The sequence below is a fragment of the Lagopus muta genome, chromosome 1 (assembly GCF_023343835.1).
Source record: "Lagopus muta isolate bLagMut1 chromosome 1, bLagMut1 primary, whole genome shotgun sequence".
Classification (NCBI taxonomy): Eukaryota; Metazoa; Chordata; class Aves; order Galliformes; family Phasianidae; genus Lagopus; species Lagopus muta.
This window is the reverse complement of record NC_064433.1, coordinates 35,218,700-35,240,317: the sequence shown is the minus strand read 5'-3', so window position 1 is coordinate 35,240,317 and position 21,618 is coordinate 35,218,700. Positions and strand designations below refer to the sequence as shown.

General features: G+C 40.0%; 1 protein-coding gene across 3 annotated transcripts in view; it reads right to left on the bottom strand.

The window, feature by feature from the left end:
* Nucleotides 1–21,618, bottom strand: part of CNOT2 (CCR4-NOT transcription complex subunit 2) — a 93,870-nt gene that overhangs the window by 33,005 nt on the left and 39,247 nt on the right. Inside the window, exons 2-3 of one of the 3 annotated variants that reach the window (XM_048941188.1) lie at nucleotides 8,037–8,159; nucleotides 6,974–7,021 (exon numbers count right to left, since the gene is read on the bottom strand). In XM_048941188.1, coding sequence (XP_048797145.1) covers nucleotides 6,974–7,021; nucleotides 8,037–8,147 — 159 coding nt within the window. In that variant the 5' untranslated portion in view covers nucleotides 8,148–8,159. Of the gene's footprint in view, nucleotides 1–6,973; nucleotides 7,022–8,036; nucleotides 8,160–21,618 lie in introns of those variants that run through there. The other 2 variants (XM_048941187.1, XM_048941196.1) reach the window with 2 other exon arrangements.

The window sequence follows — 21,618 nt, the reverse complement described above, 5'->3', positions numbered from 1 at the left end:
GCCATCTGTGCTGCACTATTTAACAACAAAACAGCTGACCTACAGCCTCAAAAGGAGAAAGTGTTATAGCAACGTGCATAAAAACCCTGAGCCAATGAATAACTAACTGATAGACGTGATTTCCTATGCCCTGGACAGTTCACTATGCAGTATTATTAACAGTTCTCCTCTATATAACAAACTGGGTTTTAATATGGGATTCATAAAACTCACAACAAAATTTATATATATATTCCCAAATTGGAGAACAATGAATAAATTTTAAAAGTCGGGCATCCGGAACGAATTATTTGTAGGCAAAAATTTTTCTCATCTCCATTACTTGTGAAAAATAAAACCAAACACAATAGCTAAGAAATACATGAAATTGCATTCCAGCTTCCAGACTTCATCCTCTGAGGTTGTGGTCTCCCATGTCTGGTGGTGCCTGGGAGCACACAGGGGTAAGGAACATAATGTAAGCACCACCTCTCATGCTGCAGTTACCTGAAATTTTTCTCCTGTAGGCAGTGGTATCTGAGATATTGCCATTGAGTGACAATGACATTACGGATTGTCATTCATTCTTATGGCAGAGGTTAACATGGCGATTCAAGTAGAACTTTAAAAGCCAATCTCTCTGGGTAGAAACAATCCGTTTGATGATTTGGCACATTAAGGTGCCAAATGATTACTAAAAGCTTGTTGAAAGCAATGCAAAGAAATGCCATAAGACATGAAGATCTAGGAGAGCAAAGCAAATATTCTGTTCTAACCAAAAATCTACTTGTATACTGAAAGCAAAACCAAAAAACCACCCATAGAGTGAGCACGTAAAACACCAATATTACAATACAATCTGTTCAGTAAACTGAATCACAATGTAAGAGAGAACAACTTTTCCCTTCTATGAGAGGTAGAGGATTTTATCATGGCGTTAATCTGGCTCACGGAACCACTTCAAATGTTAATGCTGACATGCAAGACCTATCTTGTATTGCTGATTTATGTGAAGATGCAATTAAACACTTCTAGACCAAGTACTGAAACACCTATCACAGTGATCCTTTCTTGCAGTAAAAAATTAAACACAAACCAAGCAGTGTTTGCAATTAAACACTAAATCATCAACAGCAAATTTAATTTTGGTGATAAGTGATGTGAAATAACTAATTAAACTAATTCAGATACATGCTTCTTGCAAACTGTCTGACAGAATATGAAAGCCTGTTTTTCTAACTCTTTTTTTTTTTCTTGTGTGTTGTTTAATTTGATGACCCCATCTAGATACTAACTTATAGTGAAACAGATGAAGAGTGCATTTTGCATTCTGAACTTTCGGTTCTTTATTCTTTGATGTAAATCTATTACAAAAACACAAGCTATATGCAGAATGACAATAAACTCTGAAAAGGTACGCTGCATTAAAACTTCAAAAAAGGATTTTTTTTCCCCTCGATATCTCATCCAATCTCATTCCAGCTATTTTCAATTTGCAGCACTGCAACTTTTATCTGTTGAAAATGGGATTTTTTTTTTTAGTTAAAATATATCACACACTCAATAAAAGATGCCAAGCATGTTCAGGCACTCTCTGGGAAGGTAAAACACAACTCCATTCCTCTGCATCTTATACTTGAAGGAATATATTTCACAAAGCAAGCACAGCAAACAAACCGACTATTCAGTCAAATTCTCAAGTATGATCATATGTATACTGTTAATGTTTACAATAATACTTGTTTTCCATTTAAAATAAAAGATATTTAATTATTTTCTCCTAAATAAGCTTTCGTTTTTTCTGCTTCACAAATCAAAGCTATTCATATTATGAAAGTTATCTTAATATGTTAGCTTTATTAGACCAGTCAGCATTAGCTCCAGTGCTTCTGCTGCTCTTCCCGATACAAAAGGATACAAATGGGAATTCTTAAATACTTACAACAAATTTAAGTGCAGCATCCAAATTTAAATTATGACCAACTAACCCAACAGATTCTCATTCAGTGACTAAGGCAAATGTCAAACAACATGCCTTGGGAAACAAGACATCCTTAGAACCCTAAAGAATAGTGTAAGAAAGTCCTTAGCCAAGCTGGAACAATGCAGTAGCAATCATAAAGTAAAGCTGTCTCCAGAAGAATGATTCCTTTCCACATTTAGTTTCCCAAACCTAGCAAGATTCCAGATCTCAGTCTCCATGGTAATCTCAATCTTGCTTCATGAGTTTTTATCTATTGTAAAAGTCCCACCTATTTATAAGGCTATATTTATGTATAGATACAGATATAATATGGATATAATCATTACTATTTTTACAAATTACTTTAATGGAAGTTTGCAGGAAAAGGCTGTGATAAAACGCTTTTGACCACTCCTTTGTAATACATCATCCTGGTCATTAAAAGACAAAGATGCCAACCTTTCCCCTCATGCAACTGAGTCTGCAACTATCTCATGAGAGAAGAATACCTGAATTTAATCCACTGTGGACACACTTCTGCCATGTAAGGGAAGGGTCCTCTGTAAAGTGCCCTCCCAGAACCAATAACCCATCTCACTGTACTCAGTATCCAAATCTGAAAGCTTCTTTCCTTAGGAAAGGTATTGTCATGTAGCCAGATTAAGAGCAGCAATGAGCCAAACGTAATCTGCAGGTTTGATGTTACTTGTTAGAATCATAGAATCACCAAGGTTGGAAAAGACCTAAAAGATCATCCAGTCCAACCGTTCACCTATTCCCAGTAGCTCCCACTAAACCATGTCCCTCAACACAACATCCAGTCTTTCCTTGAACACCCCCAGGCTCGGTGACTCCATCACTTCCCTGGGCAGTCCATTCCAGTGCCTGACCACCCTTTCTGAAAAGTAATACTTCCTCATGTCCAGCCTGAATCTCCCCTGCCATAGCTTGAAACCATTCCCTCTGGTCCTATCACTAATGACACGAGAGAAGAGGCCGACCCCCAGCTCACTACAACCTCCCTTCAGGAAGTTATAGAGAGCAATGAGGTCCCCCCTGAGCCTCCTCTTCTCCAGGCTGAACATTCCCAGCTCCTTCAGCCTCCTCATATGGCCTGTGTTCCAGACCCCTCACCAGCTTTGTTGCCCTCCTTTGAACACATTCCATGGCCTCAGTATCTTTCTTGCAGTGAGGGACCCAAAACTGGACTCACTAGTGCGGCCTCACTAGTGCTGAATATAGGGGAGCAATCACCTCTCTGCTCCTGCTTGCAACACTGTTTCTGATGCAAGCCAGGATGCCATTGGCCTTCTTGGCCACCTGGGCACACTGCTGGCTCATATTCAGCCGAGTATCAATCAATACCCCCAGGTCCATTTCCTCTACACAGTCCTCCAGCCACACCGCTCCAAGCCTGTAGCGTCGCCTGGGGTTGTTGTGGCCGAAGTGCAGGACCCGGCATTTGGCCTTGTTGAAACTCATCCCATTGGCTTCAGCCCAGCTCTCCAGCCTGTCCAGGTCCCTCTGTAGGGCCTCGCTACCCCCAGGCAGATCCACACTTCCAGCCAATTTGGTGTCATCTGCGAATTTACTGAGGGTCCACTCGATGCCCTCATCCAGGTCATCAATAAAGATATTGAAGAGGACAGGCCCCAGCACCGACCCCTGCGGAACACCACTCACGACCGGTCGCCAGCTGGATTTGACTCCATTCACCACCACTCTCTGTGCCCGGCCCTCCAGCCAGCTCCTCACCCAGCCAAGAGTGTACCCATCCAAGCCTCGGGCTGCCAGCTTCTGCAGGAGAATGCTGTGGGAGACAGTGTCAAAGGCTTTGCTGAAGTCTAGGTAGACCACATCAACAGCCTTTCCCCTCATCCACCAGATGGGTCACTAGATCATAGAAGGAGATCAGGTTGGTCAAGCAGGACCTGCCCTTCACAAACCCATGCTGGCTAGGCCTGATCCCCCGCTCATCCCGCACATGCCTCATGATCTCCCTCAAGACAATCTGCTCCATAACCTTCCCTGGCACCGAGGTCAGGCTGACAGGCCTGTAGTTCCCCGGATCCTCCTTACGACCTTTCTTGTAAATGGGAGTCATGTTGGCAAGCCTCCAGTCTTCTGGGACCTCACCAGTCAACAAGGAGCGCTGACAGATGATGGAAAGCAGCTCGGCTATCACCTCCGCCAGTTCCCTCAGCACTCTCGGGTGGATCTCATCTGGCCCCATCGACTTGTGGCAGTCCAGCTGGAGCAGTAGGTCTCTGACTGTTTCTTTCAGAATCACAGGAGGGTTAGTGTGCTCCCCAGCCGAGATTACCAGGTCAGAGAGAGGGGTATCCTGAGGATAACTGGTCTGACTTTTAAAGACAGACGTAAAGAAGGCATTCAGAACCTCCGCCTTTTCCTTATCCTCAGTGATATAGTAATGTTCACATTATTAAAATTAATTTGATTTCACAAGAAGCCACATTTTGAAAGAACTGAAATGTGTAAGAGCTTCACGTCTCAAATGAGAAAGTCCAGAATCAGTTAAGACATTAAGGATTTTTGTTTGTTTGCTTTTAAGAAAAGAGTTAAGCCCAGCAAACTAACCCACTGGAAATGCAAATCACTTGAACTCTTTATCATCTGTTGAGCAAGTAGGCCAAAAAACCCCCAAGTACTGGGCTAAGAAATGCAAACAGCATTCACAGCAAAAAAAACTTTTGTCACAGTTTGGGCAGATCTTCATTAAAAGGCACAGCTGTGTACAACCAAATTTGTGCCTGCAGCTGACAGCAGAAGTCAACATTTTAAAAAAGAAACATACATCTATTTCAGAACTCCTTACCACAGGAAGAGGTGGGTGATAAAATGGCTTCAGATATGACAGGACAAACTAGTCGAAGAAAAGTCTATTACAAGTTTTAGCAGGTAAAAGGCTGAGACTTGTTTTGGTTTTTTGTTTGCTTTTTTTTTCCTTACGGAAAGTTCAAACTGAAGTGATCTGAAGTTTATTGCCATTATTTCCCTTCATTTGAAGAAATTAGGTTCAAAAGTATATGAAGCCCATGAGTTGCCAATTTCTGCCAGTCAGTCCACCCAAGCACAAATAGATGGACCCTTATCCTTAAAGTGATCTTGCTGAATGGAGAGGCAGATCAATCAGGTTTGTAACATTAGCCACAAATAAGATCTGTAATTGTTTTGGGATCACAGCATGCACCTTACTGCCAATCCAAGTTATAGAAACGCATTTGCTTTAAGCCAAAACTAAAACTATCTTTAAAAACTGTTGTAATTTCAACCAGTCTAATACAAATTATTCAGCAAAGCATTTTTGACCTGGTTATCACACACTAAATGCAGCAGAATTCGTAGAAAGAGCATTCATGGATATTCTGTGTTCCACTTCCCTACTTATCACAGCAAGGTTGTGATGACTCACAGCAAAACCACCCATTGAAAGAATGAGCACTAGATTGCTGGAATAAAAATCAAAGGAATGACTGTTTTGTGCCCCCCCAAAACAGACCCATGCAACACTCAGATGTTTTAGAAGTAGCTGTGTGGATAACATGCACATTTTTCATTTCAAATAGCATGCAAATCCTGAGTGTCTGGATTTATATCCCCCAGTGAAAAAAGGCAACTTAGGAGAAAGCTTTTTGCTTTCAGCTAAAATGAGGCTCTGAAATAAAAATATCTCCTAAATTCTTTGCTGCTACTTGTTCTCTCTTGTCAAAAGTCTTCAAGTCTTAAGATATGACTTCAAGAGTCTTTACTCAGTTCACTTTATCTTCAGGTTAAAATAAAAAGAAAGAACTTTATGCAAAATATTATGCTTGCAGTAACTTGAAGAACTTTACAGGATAAGTGAAGCACATGACTGACCAGGGGTTCATACGTATAGATGGTACGTTGGAGGAAAACAGATTTTTTTTTTGCAGACTTGTAGCTAAAACCTGCCATGTGTTAAACTAAGCTTTACCTACTCTCAGTAAAGACACGAGAAACTGAAAATTAAGAAATACAGAATGATTTAAATTGCATGAAATCACATATAGACAATTCTACTATATAAAAAAATATTTTAAATTGTAACATTTTTTCTTTTCAATAAGGACTGCAGTTACAAAGAGATTATGTATGCTAAGTTTCAGAGTTTCTATTGCCAATTGTCTGATTATGTGATTGTAGCCTCATTTTCCCCAAGAGGTCCACTGCCTTAGTTTTTCTCCACATTTGCATACTATATTTCCATCTAAGTGTCAAGTAAGAAAGAGTGAAAAACGTTCCAGGATCAAGAAGCTGGAAGTTTTTCCCCACAGGTGTTCATAATGCTGCATCCAAATTTTGTAATGTGATTCCTCATTAGCTTACTCACTGGAAATTCTGAGCAAACTTCTTTTTGTCTGTCAGTACTAAGTGTTATCTAAACACAGAAGCAGTTGAGAAACTTATTGTGTCCTCATGAAGGACATCATCTTTCATACAATTTCAGTCCAAAAAGTATTTAAATACACCGTCATTTTTCATTGGAAAAGGTTTTCCAAAGCTGCAAAATTGGTGGGACAGCAACAAGAAAACCAAAAGACAACCATCTTTGCAGACGTTCTCATTTGTTGTGAGCCAAATGAAACAACAAAACAACATGTAATACATACAATACAATACATACAATACACTTAACTATACATAACTGCTCAAAGGTGCTCAAGACAATGTCAGCATCACCACCACATATTTATTTTGATCACCTTTTAAAAAAGTTGTTAAAAAAGCATGTAATAGCTTAAGACTTTATAAGCATGAACTCAAGAAGTTGTAATTGTCAATAGTGAAGCTACACAGAAAAAAATCCCTTAGCAATTATTTGGAAACAAAACTTTAAGAAGCTTTTGCAAAAATGACTCTTCCATCTCCTGCTGGTATCACATCATTCTTCTCTGCCAACTACAGTCGCTTCTATTCCCCATTTTGTCCACTTCTCCCATAAGCTTTCAGGATTTCTCATTTGTCATTCCTGGTGACTGGAACACCCACCTTCCTTCTCTTGAAGTCCCATCCTAAGATCCACTTCTGCAACATTGCCTACAGAAAGAGTAGGCAACTAAAACACTCATACTCTATGTCAACAATGTGCCAAGCATCAGCTTTCACTGTAGACTGTGCAGCATAGCATCTCACTTTACCTTTCTGACCACATCTTACATGGCTTCTCCCTAAACGTATCAAATGTAGTAGAGGGAATTTACTGAGAACCAGTTAGTGTCTGGTTAGCACTAGTGTCTGAGAGTGCTCCCTGCACCTCTAGGTACTTACAGAAGAGAAAGCATGTTCAATGTCACACATATTGCACTGTGCCTGTGTGCATCTGTGGTATGTACATGGATGTAATGGACAAACATGAAAAGAATAGCCTTTACTTTTTTTTTCCATTGTAAAGTGTTCTAATTGTTTGCTAGCTCACCTGAACTTTCTCATCAAGTTCATCAAAACAATTTTAATTAAACAGAGGTGGAACATATTGTTTAAGCATTTTTAGTTTTGCTTAAGTCATGATATTAAACCAATTTCCTCTTATCCTTGAAAATTTTGATTGAATTTCACTAACGAACAGCCTACAGAAAACGTCTATGTTTACACAGTTCATAACACCATGCTCACTCTGGTATTAAACAGCCACATGCATTACAAAAGGAAAAAATGTTTAAAAATGGTTGATTTTGCACCTTTCTTCCATTACAAAAGGGAGTGATGCCTAACTTAGACTACTTGAGCAGATCAACAAGCTGTGCAAGGCACTGTCAAAAACGAACACTGAGGATGAAAAATGCAAAAACACAACAAAAACAATTTAGACAACACGTAACTACTAGATATAATCAATGATCTAGTTTAAGTTACAAATACAGCTTTCAAAGATGAAAAAATAAAGCCTTGGCAAGGCTATGATTGAACTTTTCTGAGCATAAATACTAAAACAATTGGCACTGAAAATAGCTATACACAGCTTAAAAGCTTGATGAAGCCTTTCCTTACATACATTTAACGTGCTTGAAACTACCTCACTATTAAAGGGGGAAAACAAGCTTATTCAACTTACATCTTTTTCTGACCGATGTGGGAACATCGATGATTGGCTGTAGTACATGTTTTCATCATGGTAGTCACCATCAACCCCCTCTACAAACTTCTTCCTTGAAGCACCAAACATGCTGTTTGTCACCTAAAGAAAAGAAATGACACGTAAGCTTGCTACACACTTCAATATCATACTTTTAAAACACATGCACATATGGGACTGTTAGAAAGCTGAAAATTCCTCTGTAAATCTTACATAGATATTGCCAGTGTAATTATTCATCCATCCAGGATTTTCAGTGACAGAAATACTTATTTCAGAAGGGACTAGGGTGGGAAGAGATTAGATGGTTTGGTTTGCAGAGAAGCGTATGTCCCAGTGCCTTTCACTCAGGTTTTAGAGTTACAGAATGTCAGACACCAAGTAATTTTCTTAGTTTTACCCTTCTCAGAAGAAACACTAAATTCAAAGAAAATACAGGAATGTTTCTTAGAATGCAACCAAATTTAAAATACATATTATTTATAAATAAATAAATAAATAAAATTATATATCTATATATATATATATATATATATATATATATACACACACACACACACGGAGACAAGGAAACCATGCCTCAATATCGCAAGTTTGGAGAAAACAACAACAACAACAACAAAAGCCAGCAACTTTCTACTTGACCCTGCACATCGAGACCCATGATGAAGTAAGAGCAGGTTGAGCTTAACCACACTCAATTGTGACATCAAGACTGGCAAAGTTATTGCAGGCGTCCATAGGAAAACACAAGGTTTTATTCTGCCCTTAGCTCCCCGAGGCACTCACGCACACACACAGCTGCTAAGTCAGGAACTTGAAACTGAAGAAAGAGCAACCATGCAGCTGTTCACAGAACTCTAATTCATGAGCAAATTTCCTCCCACAGTAAGGTCATACAATGTCACTACAGGATCTACCACATACAGTGCATACTTATGCACCTGACTTATTTTATTTATGTAAAAACACACACTGCTGTCAAATTTCTAATCTGTCTGGCTACAAAACACTGTGCCCACACAGAGCAGGCTACCCAACAGGTTAATGTTTGAACCACACTCTGGCCAGCACTGCACAGCCAGCCTAGTTCCTTGTATGGAACAGAAGATTGGAGTGGGGGCAACAAATAGTTCAGCAATCAAAGCTGAACTGCAGCACACCTTCACACGGATCTGTAACATCCTGAAGATAAGGAAGGGAAATTGCAGCTTACGAAATGCTCTGAGCTTGAAGACTTACTGTCATCACTATTGACAGCATTAGCTAAGCATCAGACTTTAAAAGAAAAGCAAAGTGTCCTTTTATGCTACCTTGGGCTCAGAACTGACACTGACCAAATTTCAAAACACTTTTGCTGGTTGGCTACAAGAGGAATTACTTTCAGCTCAAAACCCTATTATCCACACTGATACACATTTACTCTGGTATTCCTCATGGTGTGCTTTATTCACATTTCACCTTTACCAATGAAGATTTCTATGCAGTGTTTGGTAACACAGGTGCTCCCATACTACGAAGAACCCATCTCCACAGTTTCAAAGTCACAGCACTTCTGAGCAAAAGCGGAGCGCTTAGGGTGTGCACACACTATGGCTACAATCACAGAAATGGCCCCAGACGTTCAGCTAAACAAAAGCTTATGCTTTTCTCAGCAAAAAAATTCAGTTACCCAGATTGCCCACGTCTACAAAAAATGAACCACCTATGACAGGTACAGAAAGGCACGTAAAGGTACTGCGTGTCTTCTCCAGAGGAACCTTGCTCTTTTTTGTGCAAGACCATATAACACAAATGTGGGGTCCCAAACTGCTTGAACGTATCCAGCTGACTTTCACACTTGTAGTGAAGCTTTCATTACACTATAAGCATATCCCACTGTGCTAATCCCCTTACAATGCAATTATCACCTACCAGATGGAATGGAGCATTTAACAGGCTAAGGGGATTATCTTGTCCTTTGCTCTGCCTGAATAAAGTGTGGAGAAAAGGGTAGCTGGCTTTCACCATTGCAAAAATGATAATGAAATGTTTGGGTGAAGCTATCCCCTAGCAGCTCAGCTTATCAGCCAACCACAGCTTTTGAAAAGGTAAAAACACAGTTCCTCACAAGTCCCTAAGGATTCTTCAGAACAATACCTGGGATAAGAGATGACTTTTTTTTTTTTGCTAATTCTAATGAAAAGATGTATTAGAAGGCTATCTTTTTTTAAGGCATACTCAACACTACCATAAAAATATAAAACTTGTGACCAAAAGCAAATCAACGAAGCATACACTGTAAGGTACAGACATAATATGTTATTCAGAGCTGCAGTACAGGAACTATATAGGTGGGAAACAACAGTTCCATCTCTGACCCCATAAAGCTTTGGTCTCATTTCTGTAGACATTTACACATGGTTGGTTACATACATTCACAGCCACCATAAAGGCTTCTGAGGCAGTGGGATAAGGTCAGAGCATTGGGTCTTGGAATAGTTTTAAAGCTAATACAAGGACGCTGGTGTGCCAGAAAATGAAGTCCATACATTGAAAAGCTGGAAAATATTTTTATGCTTTCTTCCAAATTAAAAGTGCCTACGAGGTTATTTTCTACACTGATAATTGTTTGAGAAAGCAGCCCAAAAACTAATCAAGATTATGCCTAGAGGACTGACAAAACGCACCGACACTAATATGGAACCTTACAACTGCATGGTTATTAGAAAGAAGTGAAGAAAGCTTTTCATAATTAGAGGGATAAAATATTGATATTTTTATCGGCAACCCACATTTCTACTTGGTGACTAAAAAGACAGGGCTGACAAAATGCAGGGAGCAGAGCAGTGTTATCAGGATGCAGCTGCAGCCAGGACAGGGCAAGCCTGAAGGAACCCTGCATGCAGCTAGTAACCAGCTGCACTGCAGTGAAGCTCTTCCAGGGTTGGGTAGGGCCTCTGCCTTTTTGTGAGCACTGACATCTTCACAGCAGCCTGAGGGAAGTGCTGTGGGCACTGCAGGTCCCATTGGAAGCTGCTGGGTCTCCGCAGTTTCCCTGTGCTAAGAGGGCTGCCAGTTGTTCTTGAGGCACACAACCACTACGCAGCCAGACCGAAGACCAGTGAGCGGGATTAAAGGCTGGAGATGCAGTTCCATCCAGAGACTGCTTAAGTGCAGATACTTCTGAGAGCACCAACAGCCAGTTTACCTGCTTCCCAGCAAAGTCGGTGACAGCAAGTGGCTGGCAAGCCTCTGAATGAGAGATCCTATTCCTGTGCACAATTCTGTAATGTGACAAAGGGGTCATGCAAAGACACAGGATTTGCCTGTAATGTAGAAATCACTAAAATCTCTGCCTTAAGCTGCAAAAAGATCTCTACAATTACTTATAAAGCGATGCTATGATTGCATATTTCATTTGTTTAACAGCTTGAAGCAAATAAGTTAGTTTTAAGATATGAAACTAATTCTGTGGCTTCTTTGCAGTACTACTGTAGGTAACATCCAAGGATGGCTCAGCTCACTCATCACATCAACACTGGCAACTCAAAACTAGGAGGACACTGCAACATCTCCCTGGAGAATGAATGTTTTAAATTTTGTACAGAGCAGAAAAAAAATCAATCATTGAGTTACAGCTGACTTAACTCCTCATCATTCCAAGAGCTGAAAACTATATGAAATAATACAAATTTTAAAAAACAACAAACCAACCACTTAAGGAGTTTGGGCAGCATCTCCTCCATCCAGTTCCTGAAATGACAACAGGGTTTGCCAACATGCACACTGCCACTGTGTGAGAGCACAACTCCAGCTTACAGTCTCAGCCTGATGTTATGTCATTTCTGCCAACCTACAGCCCAGGCCTTCTGATGCTGCTATTTAGCTCTTAGCAAGCAAAGTCAACAATTCGCTCTATTTTTATTTCCCATTACAAACCAATGCTTTCAAATAAGGTGAGATACTTGAAGTGTCTACAAAAGTATGTCTCAATGAGCCTTACAGTGGAAAGCAAGTGTCAATTCAATTAAGTATCACAAGTCACACACTGGTAACCACCAAATCAATCTGCAATTTAAGTCAAAACAGAATTTGTAATTCCATCAGTTGGTACTTTTACAAGATAGCATAAATCTTATTTATAGGAAAAGCTAACATTTATGACCGCACTTCTCAATGTCAAAAATAATTCCAACTTGGCACAAAGTGGAACTGATACACAATGGAATACATACTACTAACTTGTTTGACAAAAAAGATCTCCCAGATCCCAGCCCTCTGGTGGAATATGTTAAGAGTTATTTAAAAATAGGATAAAGCACAAAACGTACATGAGCACAAAATTTAAAATATATATATATATATATATATATATATATATATATATATAAAATTTTCAGGATGAAAGAGAAACAGAACTTGAAGTTGAGACGCCCCTGTTCCCTCATTTAATTTCATAACCATTCAGTTTCCCCAAGGTGATGCTAACAGAGCATTCTCCATGCTTACAGCATGGTGTTCTTTCAAATAACTTTGTAGTATCGACTATATGTAAACATGGAAAAAGGATCATTGCACTCCATTTCTTTCATACATAATATGAGCACAGGTTTGTACAACAAAATATGTATTTTGTGCATCTTCAAAGGCTTTATCTTATTTTAATTTACTGAAGTATCTTTAAGTTAAAATTCCAGAAATATGAAAGACTGAAATGAAGACCACAGCATAACTGAGAAACAAGCCTACCAATAACCCCAAAGGTTGCACAGCCTTTAGAACAGTGTTTGCGTCGTATGGTTGACAGATTCTTCTCCAAATTCAAGGAACACTGTGGAAATCAGCAGCCATACAGCAACCCTGTCACTCACAGACAGACTTAAGTCAAGGTTCAAAGCGCTTCAAGACACAACCTGTCTCCTTAAAACACTGCATGGTTTTTCTCTCAGAAAGGAAGCGATATAACAGATGATATACACAGCAACTTCTACACTGCAACTGAAGACTGAAATTTTGAGCATGAAGGAAATACAGGACATTTAATTACTATTTCAGACTGTTCTCCACTTCTATTCTCAAGAATGGCTACCTACAAGCTACAGTTTTCCAAGCGTTTGCTGGAGTATAGCAGCACTTTGAAAAGCTTCACTAAAACCATGCATCTCTGCAAATGCAACAGTCACTAACATCAAACAAGCCACAGAAGTTCCCCTGACAAAGAGCTTGACCTTTAACTATGCTTAACTGCTGTGAAATGAACGTTTTAAAACTGTCCTGCAATAGAACAATACAGGAGGAACAAGAAAAATAACTCATGCTAGAACAGAGTAATAGTCATCAAAATCACTACAGCTAAACTTGAAAATTTAAAATGTAAACAGCTCCAATGTGTCTCATGACGTGGCTGAGATCTCACACATTCTGGGACAGAAGTCCTGCAGGTTCCGCACCCTCACACCACAGGCCTGGAATTTGGAAGATGAAAGAAACCAACAGTGACTGGGGACATGATTCTTCCCTAAGCCGTCCGGATGCCTTCCGTGGATCTGATCAATGAAACGTACTCTCAAAGAGAAGATAAAGAACAAGAAATAATCTTTGGGCAAGCTATAATATAAAGAAACACACACAGGAAAGACATTTCAACGATGTGAAAAGTAGCAAGTAGCCAGCCAAAGTCACCAGAGGAACAAATAAACTAGCACTCCATCAAGACTGGACAAAGAGAGAAAGCAAGAAGCTGCCAAACCCATTCTGTTTTCCTCAGTGATGTGACCTAAGGAGACACAGCAGCGTGTCTTCTGCAGACATACTACTCAACTGCCAAGTTCTGACTAACAGCACACGTGTACCCACACACACTGCAAAATGTGTCAACAGAGTCAGGAACCAAAAAAAAGTAAACAATTATACCACCACATTCCATCAGCCACACAAAATGTGAGCACACTTACCCAATTTCTCTGTCTTTGATGCCTCCAGTCATTTGAAGGATTTACAGAAGACTCAGAAGGGTTCTAAACTAGATTTAGCACAGTACTTCCAAGTTAGTATTACAAAATGCTACACACTTGCCTGTGAAATAGCCTTCAACTCATGTGTCGCCACAAAGGTGGCAGTTTAAAAAGAAGTGACAACTGTGCCAGTAGCTTACAATGTACATTGGCTGAAATAAACAAAATCCAATACTATTTTGAGTATGCGTGCATTGGAAAAACAGCAATGTTTTTATTCAAAACAATTATGTACTGGCATAATCTTGTCCTCTACTTATATACTACTCACAGACACTGTATATATAAAACTAATTTAAAAAATGTTCTCAGGTGATGAGCCACCACGAGAATTATCAGCTAAACGTACCCTGTGCATATCACATTAATGATAATAATAATAATTTATTATTATTTAGGGGCTATTCTATCAAATAAGAAATAAATAAGAAATCAATCATGCTAAGAAAGCAAAAGTAATTAAAATTAACTACAGAAAACAAAGAAGCTGCTTAAGTACCTACACTGTTAAGGGAAAACAAAATAAAATCTAACAAACAAGGACTACAAATAACCAATAGGCAAACCTGAATATCTAGCAAACAATTACAGAACACCCTTTAATGTTAACAGAACATCAGTTTTCAAGGACAACAGTTCGAGTCTTAAAAAGAAGAGATTCAGCTGCTGAGTTTAGAAACAAAACAACAAAACCCACAAAATACACATCAGTTTCAGTTTACAGGTCACTTGGGTCTTCTGGCCTCCGCACACTGTGAACAAGTCCTTATTTTAATAGGAACAGTACGAAACTGCGCTAACACAATTACAAGAAAAATTAATGAGGTCATGAAACAGTGCAGAATCACAGTATTGCCTAACTCAATTCTACACAGATAATCATCACATCTGCTTCCAATATTCTCATAACAACTGTAATTTTACAGTGGCACTTCTCCCAGACACTCAAAGTTTATTCTGCAAGTCCCTCTCTACTAGAATTTGAGCCTCAGACATACGTAAAACTTCTCATTGGGAGACATCAGAATGATAACTTCATCCCTCATTGTGTATGATAATCTGAAATTCACTCTGTTGTGTAATTCAGAAATGGACTGGCTGACAACTGCTTGCAGTTTTGACTAAAAGTTCATTTCACAATTGAACGTTTCCATTTGTCAGATGGACTGCATCAGAGATTTTGTGTCTGCAGGCACAAGTTTTGCTGTATTTCAAAAAGTACCTTCTCACAGCAGATTAAAGGTATTCTCTTATTCAGCAAGTTAATCTATTTGAATTTTATCTCCAGTTTGATGCCTAGACTTCACTTTAAAACAAATAAATGGATAGATAAATAAATAATGCAGGAAAAGGCACTTTAACCATTTGGAAAGTCTAAAGCCACTCAGATGCACTCTGGAGAGTTGTATCTCTAATACAGCACGTACAATGGTAAAGCCCAGCTTTAAGAGATTAAGAAATAAGCACCGTTCTAAGTCCTTTAGAAATATCCAAATGCTTCTGTTCCTTCAAGTCCTCAAAGAAACTGAAATACAGCATTTTTTTTTAAACATTGCAAAACTCAGCAAACAGATAAAAATACAGTTCCCATATTCAGCAAATTCAGCTGCTACAAATTCTTCAAACTCACATCATATAAGTACAATGTGAAATCTGTCTGAATCACAGAATCAAAGAATGGCCTAAGTTGGAAGGGACCTCAATGGTCATCAAGCTCCAAACCCACCACCACATGCAGGGCCACCAACCTCCCCATTTAATACCAGACCAGGCTGCCCAGGGCCCCATCCAACCTGGCCTTGAACACCTTCAGGGACGGGGCATCCACAGCCTCTCTGGGCAGCCTGTGCCAGCACCTCACCACTCTCTCTGCAAAGAACTTCCCCCTGATATTCAACCTAAATCTTCCCTCCTCCAACTTCAAACCATTTCCCCTTGTCCTGCCAAGGCTATCCTATAGGCTGACTTAAAATATACATATATATATTGATATATATATATATATATTGATATATATATATATATATATTGATATATATATATATTGATATATATATATATCACCACCAGAAAAGGAGTTTCCCACTTGTTCCTCTCAGCCATGAGCACTGCATGGTGTCAAGACAAAAATCTTACCACTCCTGTTACATAAGAAGAAGAGAAAAAACCCCGAACACAAATACTAAAACAAAAACTTGAAGTAACAGGGAAGCAACAGGCTACCTAAACGAATGACAGTCCTGTCACAGAGCAGCAAAGTCAGACTCTGTAAGGGTAAATGCCTGTTGCCAGCACAGCAGCAGTCACCTCAGACTTCTGGGCTCTGCAGCCTTCAGCCCCAACTCCAAAGAGCTCAGACAGGTGTGGGTAGGAGAATCACTACCCATAACGTGCAAACATAGGATAATATTTACCTTCCTCAAATTACCTTTCCTCAAACCTTCCTCACAGCAGTTCCTGTCTTTTTAGCTACTGCAGAGCAAGTTCTTGACTTACGGTTACTCATTTGTCAACTGCTACAGCACGTTAAGAATCCATCCCACCTCCAGATACGAAACCAAAACACCACTGCTTGAAAGTCAGCTATTCGAACTGCATCAGGAGCCACTCACTGATTCATTGTTGCTACACAGACCCAAGTGTTGTGGTTTTTTGCAGTGGGTTTTTTTTTTTAATGCTGCTTTTTTGGTGTTTTGGTTGTTGTTGTTTATTTGCTTAAGAGGAAAATTTTAAGAAGCATCTGACTTCAGAAACAACACTAAGGTGCACACAAATAGAAGTTTCAATGAGGTAACTGCTGTCTCAAAGAAGATCACATAGCTTCTGAAATTTTATTCATATCTACATGTACATTCCATCTTCTTGCTAATGCTGATTTCTGACTTTTTAAAGAGAGAGGAGTTTTTCCCTTTGGATAAGAAGGCATTACACCTGCCTAAAGAACAAGAGGTTCCAAAGATAATTAATCACAGAATATCCCTAGTTGGAAGGAATGTTCAAGGGTCACTGAGTTCATCTTCAGCTCCACACAAAATCAAACCATATTATGATTTTGTTTCTGGGAGCATTGCTCCTTCAACTCCAGCACTTGGGACCATAACCAGTATCCTGTGCAGCCTGTTCCATGCTCACCACCCTCTGGTGCAGACCCTGTCCCCAACCCCCAGCTCCCTCCCCTCACACAGCTCCATGCCGTTCCCTCAGGCCCTGTCGCTGTCACACAGAGCAGAGCTCAGCGCTGCCCTCCGCTCCCTGTGAGGAGCTGCAGCCGCCATCAGGCCTCCCCTCAGCTCCTCTGCTCTGCGCTGAGCACACCAAGGAACCTCAGCTGCCTCTCACAGGTCTTGGCCTCCAGACTCTTCATCTTCATACATCTCTTTTGGATGCTCTCTAATAGCTTTATGTCCTTCTGATATTGTGGCTCCCAAGCTGCACACAGTGCTCAAGGTGAGGCCACACAGCAGAGAGCAGAGCTGGACAACCTCTTCTTTTGCCAGGCTGGCGGTGCTGGGCCTGGTGCAGCCCAGGGCACAGTTGGCCCCTTTGGCCCCAGGGCACACTGCTGGCTCAGATTCATTCTGCTGTCAACCACAACCAAAATGCAATTATTCTTTTTTAAAGAGTTGCAAAATGTCAGCAGTAAGGCACTCACACAGCCCCTACATATTCTGAGCCTTAACTACGGGATCTTCATTTATCCATGGACAGCTGCAGCTACACAAACAAAAAGCAGCTGTATGTATAGTCTTATTCCTTAGGCCCACATGTGCTTAAACCCAGCTCTAAAGGGACAAACAAGCAGGAATTTCTCATTTTTTTTTTCTTTTTAGCAATTGCAATAACCAAAAGTATCCAAATGAGTTTTCACAGCATCACTTAAACAGTATATACCAGTCTATTCTTAGGGAACTGGTCTGGAATTTGCTTCTCTCATCCTGCCTCATAGCTTTCCTTCCAAAGCATATCATTGCAAACCACTACCTATCCTTAATCTGTTCTCTTCTATTCTCAGCTGGCTCCCATTAACTTCATTTTAGTGGCCACAAACAGCAAACTTTCAGAAAATATTTTTCTATGTAGGAAATTGTTAAGTGGAGCACGCATCGTTCAGATAATTAGAGAAATTAACCTATTAAAAAAAAAATCAAACTAAGCTTCAAATTGCTTTCCTCAGAAGCCTAGAACTGTGACAGATTCTATACACTTCTTACGGAAGCAATAAAAGGCTAGTGTGCCCAAAAAACCATGAACAGAAGGGTTCAGGTGGAAGGGATCTACAAAGATCACCTAGCCCAACTGCCTGACTGCTTCAGGGCTGATCAGAACTTAAAGCACATTACTGAAGGGAGCATCCAAAAGCCTCTTTAGCACTAATGGACATCTACCACCTCACTAGGAAGTCTCTCCCAGTGTCTGACCACCCTCCCAGCATAGAAATGTTTCCTGTAGCCCAGCCCAACTCCCCCTGGCAGCTCTGTGCCATTCCCATTCCCAGGAGAGAAGCCCAGCACCTCCCTCTGCTTCCCCTCCTTAGGAGCTGCAGAGCACAGTGAGGTGACGCCTCTCAGCCTCCTCTCCTCCAGGCTGGGCAGCACAGTGCCCTCAGCCTCTCCTTACAGGAAATGCCTTCCAGCCCCGTTACCTGCCTTGTTACCCCTCTCTAGATGCTTCTAAAGATCCTGCTGTCCTTTTTATAACGTGAAGTCCAGAACTACTGCACATAACATTCAAGTTAAGACTGCAACGCTAAATACAGTGGAAGAATCACTTCTTTTGACCAGCTGGCTATGCTGGGTCAAATGGCTACTGGGCGTTTAATTCACCCCAAAATGTGGCTTGTCCCCTTGGCTGCCAGGGCACACTGCTGACTCACAAAATGAAATAAGTCTTAGAACTAGTTATATAACTACGTCAGTAGCTTCAGCTGAAAATTCAAAGACGACTGCAAGACAAGGAGGTAAAGCAGACACTGGGAACAAAAAGTTTCAGCTTGATAAAGTTGTTGCAATTTGCACAAGCAGCTGAAAACAGGGTATTTCAGCAGGGAAATGCCAGTCCACTGTTGATGTATCAGCAGTATCAACCCTGGTTACTGTATTCACCCACACTGATGGGATGCACTGAAAGCTTGCAGTCTGTTATCTAGCACACACTCCATGGGGTGCGTGAGAGAAATTAAAAAAAAAAAAAAAAAAAAAAAAAAAAAAAGAACCTCAAAGGACATAAAGGAACTCCCATAACGATAACTAAGCAGGTCAAGGGATAATCAGATAAGCAATAAACCAGATTTGAAATCTAATATTTTAATGTATGGAATCCCCAGACAGGATGAGTTTCTTGATGAAAAGTTCAGAATGTCTTAAGGGAAAAAAAGAAATTTTTACCAGGCTTTTGTTCTTCACTGGTATCTGGTAGTCATGACATATTCATGAAGCTTAGTTTTGCTTCCTGGGCTTTTTATGTTTGTTGCTCTTAAGAGCGATCAGAACAGGAAGTAAGACAGCAAGCTGGACTTCTGCTTCACAAGTAAGAGAGCCACTACACCGAAGTATGTCTTCTCTACAAGTTACAGCTTCAGTATCAACACATTTTACCATCTACAATGCTGAGTATCACTCTAGCTAGACAATACCTTTTTCCAATGGACAACACAAATAATTCAGACACAGATCAACAGAGATTAACCCAGAAAACAAACCACCTGCTAACCCTGGCCAAGTCTGACAACTGCCTGCGTTAGGGTTCCACTTGCAAGGTACAGATAACTGCTCCCAGTACTACGGAAATTACATAAAGCTTTCATTAAAACAATTCCACTTTGCTCCTTATTATATCAGTGAGTCCCCTGGAAAGTTGTAAGAAAACTTACAACAACATGCAAAACTTATATTGAAATAATTTTTCAGAATCATGCCCACTGCAACTAGTATGCTAATAGCTAATACTTTTCACAGAGAGCCTATGGCTGTTCCAGAAGCCAACCGTCCACAAGCTACAACTTACAGAGCCGATGAGAAAGGCCATGTGGAAGACAAATATGAATTTGATGGCCAACTTCATTACAAACAAAGCATCTACTTTTCAGTGCCTTGAAACAGACAATGATGAGTTACTCCACAAATTAATGTCAGCTTCATTATGCTCTCCCATTTAATGTAAATACATTTAGTTATACGTCAGCCAAGTGTGACATCATTCCTAATTAAATTTGTACATACTTAAATCTCCAAAGACATAACTTCACAAAAAAATGGTACACAATACATACAACAGTTAGGGTACCTTACTAGTTTTGTGTAATTAAAACTCCTTATTTCTCTTGTAAAACATATCCCGCTGCTTCAAATTCTTTGCTAAATTTCTTGTATTTTCCAACATAGAAACTTCTACAAGAGAAAGCTGGCAATGGGCAGAGAAAAAAACAATGCTCCTAGAAGTCTGAGAGAGGAATCCAGGGGACATGGAAGTGAAGAGCACCAGCAGCAACAGCCCTGGCAGGGCAAAGGACTGGGGCATGGAGTTTTCTCCTTATCCCCTCTTGTCTCAAAGCAGCTGGGCTCACGATCAAGGGAAGGTGGTTGCTGATACAGCAGCAAAGAGACTTTAGAGCAGTTAGTTGGACAGTATCCATATGCCTGTCAGTAAGCAAGCAAGATCAAGCACCCTCTCTGTGACACTGGAACAACGTTCTTTCCTTTTACAACCTGATGTGGTCCCTTGCATCCCATCTGAGCCAAGTGGCTATTACACCATCCGCTAAGGAGCCCAGATTCCTTCCCCTGTGCTTTCACTACAAGAAAGGTAACCATTACTCAGGATAGGACACTTCCAAGCTGATTCTGAACAGGCTCCTCTTTTCAAGACTACTGCAGGTGCAGGATTTTGTTGTGTTTTTTTGTTTGTTTGTTTTGCTCCCCCTGCCTCCTTCCCCCATCTCAAAATCACTGATTCAACAAACTCTTTTAAACAGCACTACTGCTACCTATTCCTTCCCAGACACAGCCAAAACTTTCATCTTTGATTCATCTAAAACACTGCACTTGAACTAAGAGCAAGTTTCAAAAGCATTTCCTGCAGTTAAGAACTATGCAGTCAGATGAAGACCATAAGCAGAAACAGTAAGGTTTTTTTTCTTTTATTAAACTGATGGAGTTTGTTGACAGTAAGTCATTCCATACAAGGCCCATTTCTACTTTATTTTTTGCCAGGAAAAAAAAAAAAAAATAAGGTGGTTGTTGTTGAAGGATCATAATATAGACTGAAAGAGAGCACAACTAATTCTTAAAGATACTTAGAGTACATTTATACATGCATTATTACGGTAAGCTGCAGACCATTTGTTTATAGCACCAATAAGGAAGAGGTAATGCTACGGTTTTTATGTTATATTGAACTTAAAGAACGGTTTTCTTTTAGTTTGGGTTTCCTTTGTTGTTGGTGGTTTTTGTTGTTATTTTTTTTGTTGTTGTTGTAATTTTTTTTTTCTTTTCACCCAAGAAAAGAAAAATAGAAGCAGCTCAGAATATTCTGGCCAAATAATTCATTCCGCACATACAACACATCAA